General features: G+C 40.6%; 2 protein-coding genes across 4 annotated transcripts in view; one reads left to right on the plus strand and one right to left on the minus strand.

Annotated features, from left to right (window-relative positions):
* The window catches only part of SNW1 (SNW domain containing 1), a 36,888-nt gene extending 32,689 nt beyond the window's left edge, over nt 1-4,199 (plus strand). The window contains exons 12-14 of one of the 2 annotated variants that reach the window (XM_068963717.1): nt 1,674-1,791; nt 3,348-3,511; nt 3,592-3,914. In XM_068963717.1, the coding sequence (XP_068819818.1) occupies nt 1,674-1,791; nt 3,348-3,511; nt 3,592-3,790 (481 nt within the window). In that variant the 3' untranslated portion in view covers nt 3,791-3,914. Of the gene's footprint in view, nt 1-1,673; nt 1,792-3,347 lie in introns of both variants that reach the window. The other variant, XM_068963716.1, reaches the window with a different exon arrangement.
* On the minus strand, nt 1,597-10,119 carry SLIRP (SRA stem-loop interacting RNA binding protein). 2 transcript variants are annotated; one of them, XM_068963719.1, is made up of 4 exons: nt 10,007-10,119; nt 8,062-8,120; nt 5,186-5,293; nt 1,597-1,680 (listed from the first exon to the last, which is right to left on the minus strand). In XM_068963719.1, exons 1-4 carry the CDS (start codon nt 10,101-10,103, stop codon nt 1,645-1,647), a joined length of 300 nt encoding a protein of 99 aa, XP_068819820.1. In that variant the 5' UTR covers nt 10,104-10,119; the 3' UTR covers nt 1,597-1,644. The 2 variants fall into 2 exon arrangements, with proteins under 2 accessions (XP_068819820.1, XP_068819819.1); XM_068963718.1 differs by lacking the exon at nt 1,597-1,680 and adding an exon at nt 4,280-4,386.
* Between the last annotated feature and the right edge of the window lie 56 nt (nt 10,120-10,175).

The following is a 10,175-nucleotide window of genomic DNA, read 5'->3' on the forward strand; positions in this document are numbered from 1 at the left end:
ATACCAGACCACCTGATCTGCCTCTTGAGAAATCTGTATGCAGGTCAGGAAGCAACAGTTAGAACTGGACACGGAACAGACTGGTTCCAAATAGGAAAAGAAGTACGTCAAGGCTGTATATTGTCACCCTGCTTATTTAACTTCTATGCAGAGTACATGAGAAACGCTGGCCTGGAGGAAGCACAGGCTGGAATCAAGATTGCCGGGAGAAATATCAATAACCTCAGATATGCAGATGACACCACCCTTATGGCAGAAAGTGAAGAGGAACTAAAAAGCCTCTTGATGAAAGTGAAAGAGGAGAGTAAAAAAGTTGACTTAAAGCTCAATATTCAGAAAACTAAGATCATGGCATCCGGTCCCATCACTTCGTGGGAAATAGATGGGGAAACAGTGTCAGACTTTATTTTTCTGGGCTCCAAAATCACTGCAGATGGTGATTGCAGCCATAAAATTAAAAGACGCTTACTCCTTGGAAGGAAGTTATGACCAACCTAGATAGCATATTCAAAAGCAGAGACATTGCTTTGCCAACAAAGGTCTGTCTAGTCAAGGCTATGGTTTCTCCTGTGGTCATGTATGGATGTGAGAGTTGGACTCTGAAGAAAGCTGAGCACTGAAGAATTGATGCTTTTGAACTGTGGTGTTGGAGAAGACTCTTGAGAGTCCCTTGGACTGCAAGAAGATCCAACCAGTCCATTCTGAAGGAGATCAACCCTGGGATTCTTTGGAAGGAATGATGCTAAAGCTGAAACTCCAGTACTCTGGCCACCTCATGCGAAGAGTTGACTCATTGGAAAAGACTCTGATGCTGGGAGGGATTGGGGACAGGAGGAGAAGGGGACAACAGAGAATGAGATGGCTGGATGGCATCACCGACTCGATGGATGTGAGTTTGAGTGAACTCCGGGAGTTGGTGACAGGCAAGGAGGCCTGGCATGCGGCGATTCATGGGGTCGCAAAGAGTCAGACACGACTGAGTTACTGAACTGAACTGATGATCACTGCAGCATTATTTACAGTACTCAAGATGTGGAAGCAGGCTAAGTACCCATCAACAGATAAATAGATAAAGAAGGGGTGTGTGTGTTCACACATTAGAATAGAACTCAGCCATAAAAGTGAAATCTTGCTGTCTGCGATAACCTGGGTGAACCTTGAGGGTATGCTAAGTGTAGTAAGTCAGAGAAAGAGAAACAGGGTGTGATTTCACTCACGTGAAATCTACAAAAAACAAAACAAAAACTCATAGATAGAACAGACTGGTGGTTACCAGAGAAGGGGGTTGAGGAATTAGTGAAATGGGTGAAGGAGGTCAATTGTATGGTGATTGACAGTAACTACACTTTGGTGGTGATCACTTTGTATAGTGTTTAGATGTCAAATTATAATATTGTAGTCCTGTATTTTCCTCAAGGGAAAAAAGAAATCTCTAGCAATTCTTTTCTGTATCAGGAATGCCTAATTGTAAAACCCTGTCTCTTCCAATAATCATGTATCTGAAATACTGTAAGAAATGCCATCCTAATTGTGCCTTATCAAGGAGTATATATGTTCATAAGATGGGAACTGGACATATTTATTTCCTCTGATTCTGATAATGGTTGTATTGAAGTTGAAATTCGTCTTGTCTGTGAAGAAGTTTCAATTTGTGGCATGGTATTTCAAAACAGGTCGAAACTGCAGAGAAATGAAAATCGAGACATCAGTGAAGTCATTGCTCTTGGCGTGCCCAACCCTCGGACTTCCAATGAAGTTCAGTATGACCAAAGGCTCTTCAACCAATCCAAGGTACACAGAGTCTAGAAATAGCATATCTTAAGTGTTGATACAAATGACAATCTTCAGGGACAATAAAATTAGCATATGAGACATTTGCATCAGCCTAAGGTATGCTGGTGTGATGGGGAAAAAAAAAATCAGAAGTTGCATATTGTAACTTAAGAAACAAGTTAGAATAGCTCTTAGAGTTGGCTAGGATTTGAGACACTGTTAGAAAATGAAAGAAATTAGGTAGTAAAACTTGGTTCTGGTATGTGAGTCTTTTATTTCTAGAATAGAGCCAGTGTCCTATAAAAGTGTCTCTTGGGTTATTTTTTGTCAATATTTGCAAAAATAATTTTTTAATGCTATAAAAACACAAACTTGGGATCTTTGAAAAATGAAGCTATAAATCCAAAGTACTCATCAGAAAGTCTGATTTCTAGTATCAGTTGTCATTAACTAGCTACAACACCTTAGGCCTGAGGAAGTCCCTTTATGTTTTAATTCACCCAACATTGATGATTTACTGTATGTAAGTCAGTGAGATCAAAGGTAGACATGTCTTAACACTCAAGGAACCTGCAAGTCTACTGGAAAAGACAGATACATGTATATAAATAAAGACAAGGCAGACTGTGCTAAGAATACAGAAGTATAAATGTCTTCTGGGGTATAGAGGGGTCCCATCTCCCCCTGCAAGGCTGGGAGTCACCCTGTGGATTGTTCCAGCAAACATGCTGAGAGCATGGTATCCAAGTCACAGCAGGACAGACTCACGGACCCACCAGGGGGGTGACAGGGTACACACGTCCCCAGCACAACTGTAACCACATCAGGAGAACCCAGGTCTTCGCCCCGACCCTGCACCAGCTGAGTCAGGGCCTGGCTTCCCGCTTCTAGGCCATAACCATGGTTCAACAGAGACCATGACCCCTCACACCCCAGGATACCGTTTCATGAATAACAAAGTCTACCTTCGAAACAAAAAAAAAAAAGAAAAGTTGTGAGGAAAAGTTTTATCAAAAGGCACATTCTTATATTAATGAACCATCACAAAACAAGTTTGTTGACTTGAGATTTTCATTGAGAATATTGTGTTACACTTCAATAGTGTTCTCACACAGTTAAGGGGTTTAACATTATTACTATAAATGGCATCAGATAAAATGCTTTGCAGTTCTTTCATCTTGCCAGTGTCTGCACAAATGGATTGTCAAGTGCCTGCTTATACTAGTATCCTCCAGTTTTAAAGACCACTTTGCTAAAACAGTCGTTAATGAGTACCATATTTAATGTAAGGACCCAAAGGTGATATGAAGAAAAAAGAATAACTGTGACCGTTTTCTTTTTTTTATTGAAGGATACTTGCTTTACAGACTTTTTTCTGTCAGACCTCAACATGAATCAGCCATAGGTATACATATATCCCCTCCTGTGACCATTTTTTAATAACCTTTTTAATTTGTAGTTCAGATTGTTGAACATGTAAGCTGTAAATGAGCAAGGGTTTACTCTTCCTAAGAATGTAATCTGATTCAACTTTTAATAAAAACTTGTACACTTTAATGTCTATTTTTCCACAGGGTATGGACAGTGGTTTTGGATGTGGGGAAGATGAAATTTACAATGTTTATGATCAAGCTTGGAGAGGTGGAAAAGATATGGCCCAGAATATTTACAGGCCCAGTAAAAATCTGGACAAGGACATGTATGGAGATGACCTAGAAGCCAGAATAAAGACTAACAGGTACCAGGGCAGACCGCTCAGTTTTAACATCTACACCAGTGAAAATAAAGTGGTTCATAGTCTTTTCTCTTTTTCCCTAGATTTGTTCCCGATAAGGAGTTTTCTGGTTCAGACCGTAGACAAAGAGGCCGAGAAGGACCAGTTCAGTTTGAGGAGGATCCCTTCGGTTTGGACAAATTTTTGGAAGAAGCCAAGCAACACGGTGGCTCTAAAAGACCCTCAGATAGCAGCCGTCCCAAGGAACATGAGCATGAAGGCAAAAAGAGAAGGAAGGAGTAGATACTTTGTTCAGAGTGAACGAACTGTTATTTGTAACCCTAATGATGCAAGTCATATGGGGAACACTTTGTACATGGCCAGGATAAAAACCAAATCTGGGTGTCAGAGCCCAGCACTACTTTTTATTACAGGAGAGGGAGGGGGGTATGGAAAAGTTCTACTTTGAATTATTTAGTTTTTTTAAAAATGGGTTGTGTTTGTGCTTCTCCCACCTTTTGGCATTTATAGAAAATACTGCCCCACACGTGAAATTAAGGCCACTTTCAAGAGACATTAGTACTTTGGGGTTAATATTTTGTCTAAAAATGACTGCTTATGAATAAAGTGACCCCAATCACAGCAAGTAAAAAGAAGGATGTTCACATATTGGAACTGTCCTGCCAAATGATGTTTGCCCCTGTTGTGCTGTTGATTTGGAGTGGGGAAAGTAAGCTCTTGCTTGGTGCAGCTATTTGTTTCAAATAAAAACATTTAGACAAAACTTCCTCTCTTTTATTTACTTTATTCAGTAGGCAGTGAGGATCTCAAAAATCTTTCTCTTCATCAGATGTTTGGTCTCCTTGCAAAGCTTTGGGTTTTTGAGGTTGAACATGGAGCTGGAGGGGAAAAAAATTCAGCACTGTAAGGAAAGTCAATATCTGCAAAAACATTAAAACTGGAAACTGCTGTTCTATTAGGGATCAGCACCAGTGAGCCAAAGGATGTTATTTGTTCCTTGTACTTAAGGCTCCCTGAACTCCCATTAAAATTTGTAAATCAGTCTGGCCCAAGGTCACATCAGTTCAATTCAGTTAAGAAGCTCAGTTGTGTCCGACTCTGCAACCCCATGAACTGCAGCATGCCAGGGTTCCCTGTCCATCACCAACTCCCAGAGCTTGCTCAAACTCATGTCCATCCAGTCGGTGATGCCATCCAGCCATCTCATCCTCTGTCATCCCCCTCTCCTCCTGCCTTCAATCTTTCCCAGCACCAGGGTCTTTTCTGGTAACTCAGTTCTTCGCATCAGGTGACCAAAGTATTGGAGCTTCAGCTTCAGCATCAGTCCTTCCAATGAATATTCAGGACTGATTTCCTTTAGGATGGACTGGTTGGATCTCCTTGCAGTCCAAGGGACTCTCAAAAGAGTCTTCTCAAGGTCACATAGTAAGTGGGAAAGTCAGTATTTCAACCAAGGTCTCCCTGGTGTTTCCACTGTTCCATGTATCTTGCTAACCATTAAAGTGTCTTCTTGTACTTAAGTCTCCAGACCTTTTAGAACTGGGAACTCTCCCACCATCACCATTCTTTAACAAACATTAAGTTACAAATCGTCCAAAATCCCTTTCATTTCACACTTCTGACCTATTTAACTGGTATACAGAAAACTCACATGATACAGTACAGAAAAATATTTACCTTTACTCCATCAATAATATGATTCTCCTGTTGTAGTGCATTGTGAAGTTCTTCTTCTGAAGAAAAGTGAATCCAACCCATACCTTTGTGAAAGCCAGTCTCTTTGTCCTTAAAAATTCAAAATTTAGGAAGAAATTAATAATCATGAACTTGAGAAAGGTTCCAGGTGTTCCAAATCAAACCAGCAACTTTTTCATTTGCCGAAATGGAATACAAGACATTTTAATTAAAAAGTATCAAAACCCTGCTTTAATACAAATACTCTTATTTGCCCAAAGCTTAATCTGTTAATCTTAACACACTCTCTAAAACGTGAACAAAGTGCTTTCTGTGTTGTTTGAGATAAAAACCACACTAGCAGCAATAGTCAAGGGAAATTTTGATAAAGAAGAACTCTTCCTGTTTCTAACTCACTTCTAGAAACGAGGAAATTAAACCTTCAAACCTAAGTGCATTTATGGTAATTTCTGAAACTAATCACCCTCATCACAACTATCATTATCATTACATGCTCCTGAGGAAAAAGGAAAAATTACCTTTACTTACCTAGTTTACACTTCTGGGTTAAGAGTGCTTATCATCCAACCTATACATCAGATTCTGGCTTCCCTATATTTTCCTGTTATATTACACATTAATTTTCCTACGAATCAAAGACTTCTACTGTTTAAAATCTGCTAACTCCAGGTCCTAAGTTGTTATTCTTTATATTTTTAAGAGGTAAAAGGCAATCAAGAAAAATGTTACTTTTTGGAGAAACATTTTTTAATATTCCTCAAAAAATGCCAATTTCATACACTTTGTAAAACTTTTCTCAAGCTTACTGATTTTCATGTCTGTAATACATATGCCTCATTCTTTTAATCAGCTACAAAAATGCCACTGTATCAGTGAATTAATATCTATTCAACCAACCCTACTGATGAACACTTACCTTCTTTCCAATTATATTACTAAACAATGCTGTTTTGAACATCCCTCACCTCACATTTCTATAAAATCAATCTTTAGAAATGGAACCTTTAGATCAAAGCAAATCCTCCTCTTTCCTTTTTGCTACTTTTCATTTTGGCTGCACTGGGTCTTTGTGGTAGCACATAGGCTTTCTCTAGAGTCAAAGGCAAATCTTAAACGTTGACAGATTTTGGCAAATTACCCTTCAGTGACAGTATCAGTTAAACTCAACAATTTAGTACCAGTTTCCCTATACCTTCACTATAGCTGGATATACATAATCTTGTTAGATTTTTGTAAGGCAAGTAACGTTAAGCCAATAGTTAACAATTTAAGTTACTTGATACTTTACCACAGCCTTTTCAGTGCCATGAAGAAAAAAGCAATTTTAGTGAAGCACGTGTAAACTGTAAGTGTACTCGTCACACACCCTAAAACACAATAATTTAAGAAAGTCCACAGAAAATACAGCTCAGGATAAAGAACAAATTTATACAGTGATTTTTTTTTAAGACTTTTTTCTTTTAAGTAAAGGACTCTATTACTTTATTTACTTAATTATTTTTGTAGGATGTTAGTTCTCCAACCAGAGATTGAACCCACACCCTTGGCAGTTGTGAGTCCTAACCACTAGACCGCCAGGGAATTCCCATAGCTTGATTTTTAAACCCTCAGGAGAAAGCGAAGAAAATGTAACAAACAAACACACCAAAAGCACTCAACCTGGGCTTCCCTAGTGGCTCAATTGTAAAGACTCCACCTGCCAGTGTTGGCAGGAGACGCGGGTTCGATCCTTGGTCTGGGAAGATCCCACATGCCCTGGGACAACGGCCTGTGCACAACTACGGAGCCTGTGCTCTGAAGCCCAGGAGCCGCAACTGAGCCCATCTACCACAACTACTGAAGCCCGCGTGCCATAGAACCTGTGCTCCGAATGAGAAGCCACTGCAATGAGAAGCCCGTGCAGCAACAAAAACCCAGCACCTCCAAAAAAAGCACTCAACTCCATGAGGATAAAGGTGAAAATTTTCTCCACCAGTTAAGTTTTATGATAAATTATCCTCTACTCTCTCAAAGTCCTTATTATAATACTATAATAGATAAAATCCCAAAATGGCCCCAAGACCTCCATGTGTTCCACCATGTTACCCTCTGTATAGTCCTCTCCCCCTGAATGTGGGCAGGACCTATGACATGCTTCTAACCAAAAGAATACAGCAAAACTGACAGGATGTTGCTCCCTTGAACAAGAAGATGGGGTGTCCCTCTGAAGACTAAATTATAAAACTGTCTTAGCAGACTAGAGAAACTCCCTTGCTGACTTTGAAGCAAGCTGCCATGTTGAGAGAGGGCCTCCATGAGAGGGATGTAACAAGGTAACAAGCTGGGTAATAAGCAACTGCAGGTAGTTTCCAGGACCTGAGACCAGCCTCCAGCTGAAAGCCAGCAAGAAAGCAGATACCCCAGCCCTACAGTTGAAAGATGAATTCTACCAAAACCCGAGGGAGCTGGGAAATCAACCTACCCCAGCTGAACCTCTCCAGCTGACAGACACCTGGATTCTGCCGCTCCGGCGGACAGACACCTGAACTGTCTCTTACATGAATCCCTGAACAGAGGACCTAGCAAAGCTATGCCTGGACTCCTGATCTCTGTACTCTGTGAGATCATGTGTATGTGTTGTTTTGAGCCATTACATTTGTGATAATTTTATGCATCAATTAAAAAAAAACTAACATAAATGCCTCGAATACCTAGGATAAGGCTTGTTTTTTTTTAATCAGTATCACCCATAATTTAATCAACAAAGACTGAACAGCTTCACTCCATTACCAATTCATGTAAACTGATATGCTTTGACAAAGAATAATCAAAAATTAGAGGAAAACATTATTGCTTTTTTAAAAAAAGATAATACTCACAAAAGGAACAGTGCATTTTCTTACATGGCCAAATTGTGCAAAGTGTTCTCTCAGCTCACCTATTAAGAAAAGGAAACATATTGAGTAGTTTGTTTTTTTTAGTTGTTATTGTTTTATCCTCCATCCTAGATTAAGATAGAAACCAAGAGGGGTCCGAGAGCCCCCAAACTCCTTGTGAACAAGTGCTAGTTTGTATTTCCTTGCAGCTTTAAGATCCAGGAAACCGTTATGGTATTGATTATAAAGCTGTAATGTACTACATTTGGGGAGGTGTTGGGGTGGGGGAGACATGGACAGACAAACTGCTGAGTTGACTTAGTCTTCATCCCCAGCAAGTACTGAGTCTTCACCATACCAGCTACTATGCTAAATGCATGGATTAAAATCCCCATGAGATGATCACACAGGAAACAGTTAAACAATCACAATACTGTGTGTTGTTAGCTATATTAGAGATTTCCAAATAAAGTCTCAATCTCAAGAACATGTGCACAAATGACCATGGATTTTTACATTTTGGTGAGCAAATGCAAAAACCTTAACTCAAAACTACAGCTGACAAAAAGCAGTGCTGGTAACAGAAGTCAGTACTGATCACTCCCCAACTCTCTATGTCCAGCCTAAGCCTATCCCATGAACTTCAATTTTTGTAATCATGAAAACAATTATCGTTTATTGAGTACTTACTCTGTATTGAGCACTTGGTACAAGGTCTAAGCACTTGTATTTACATATAAATTCATTTAATACAATCAACAACCCTAGGAGAAAGGTATTATTGACTCCATTTTATGGCTGATGAAACTGAGGCACAGTGGTGAGCCCTCTCCCCTAATTACCTTCCCTTAGGTACACACCTTAGGTTTTGAACTGTGGTGTTGGAAAAGACTCTTGAGAGTCCCTTGGACTGCAAGGAGATCCAACCAGTCCATCCTAAAGGAAATCAGTCCTGAATATTCACTGGAAGGACTGATGTTGAAGCTGAAACTCCAATACTTTGGCCACCTGATGCGAAGAACTGACTCATCTGAAAAGACCCTGATGCTGGGAAAGACTGAAGGCGGGAAGAGAAAGGGACGACAGAGGACCAAGTGGTTGGATGGCATCACTGACTCAATAGACATAAGTTTGAGTAGACTCCGGGAATTAGTGATGGACAGGGAATTAGTGATGGACAGGAAATTAGTGATGGACTGGGAGGCCTGGTGTGCTGCAGTCCATGGGGTCCCAAAGAGTCAGACACGACTGACCCACTAAACTGAACTGAACTAGTTTACATAACTACCTAAAGGCCAAGTTGGAACTGTAACCCAAGGAGAACAGCTTCGGGGGCATTTCTCAATCTATACACAACGTCCCCTGTCCAGCTAACAGAGAACTCACAAGTTTCTCAAACTAAACACATTTAAACTTTACCACTCATCTTCTTTCCATATGCTTCTCCTACATTCTAATCAGCAACATTAAAAACCTGGAGGTCATTCCTCCAATTCCCCCATTCCGTACTCTTCCCCATTAAAGTCATGACGAAAATCTATCGATTATTCTTTGGTTAACGTAAGTGAACCTGACCCCTCCTTCTATCGCTACCCTGAAGTCTTCACCTTTGAACTAAACTGCTAAAACTACCTCTTGTCACTTTGAATCCGTCCCCACGCTGCAATCAAAACAACCCCTTCTAAATCGTAAATCTTACAAGTTTCCAAGTAATTAAAGCTTTAAACTCCAAAAGGCTGGAGACCGTGAATGGGTGCCCCAAAAGCTCAAGGGGCATCCCTTAAACGGCTAATTACTGACAAATTTCTTTCTACTCACTGGCTTGCTCACGAGCACACTCAGCGTCCTTAATCCAGCCACCACGCGGATTTAAGTGTTTCGCAGCAAGCAAGGCTTTTCAGGATTGCTCGGACCTAAAGATTCTGCCCCTACTACATTTCCAACTCACTTGAGGCCGCCGTCCAGGGAATTTTTCTGACAAACGCAACCGGCCGGCCGATATTTGTACGCAGCGCCATAGCGCCCCTCGCTGCCGAAGCCGCCATCTTTAGTCTGAGGAACCTCTAGAGACCTGAGGTCGCGACCCCGGAAGAGCCTGCCTAATCTGGAGCACGGAA

The sequence above is a fragment of the Capricornis sumatraensis genome, chromosome 2 (assembly GCF_032405125.1).
Source record: "Capricornis sumatraensis isolate serow.1 chromosome 2, serow.2, whole genome shotgun sequence".
NCBI classification, from domain to species: Eukaryota; Metazoa; Chordata; class Mammalia; order Artiodactyla; family Bovidae; genus Capricornis; species Capricornis sumatraensis.

Coding starts and splice junctions, on each gene's coding strand:
- SLIRP (XM_068963718.1), bottom strand. CDS start 10,103: ATGGCGGCTTCGGCAGCGAGGGGCGCTATGGCGCTGCGTACAAATATC. Junction 5,294..8,061: donor GAAAATGCACTGTTCCTTTT/GTGAGTATTATC, acceptor TGAATTTTTAAG/GACAAAGAGACTGGCTTTCA. Junction 4,387..5,185: donor ATATTATTGATGGAGTAAAG/GTAAATATTTTT, acceptor TTTCCCCTCCAG/CTCCATGTTCAACCTCAAAA.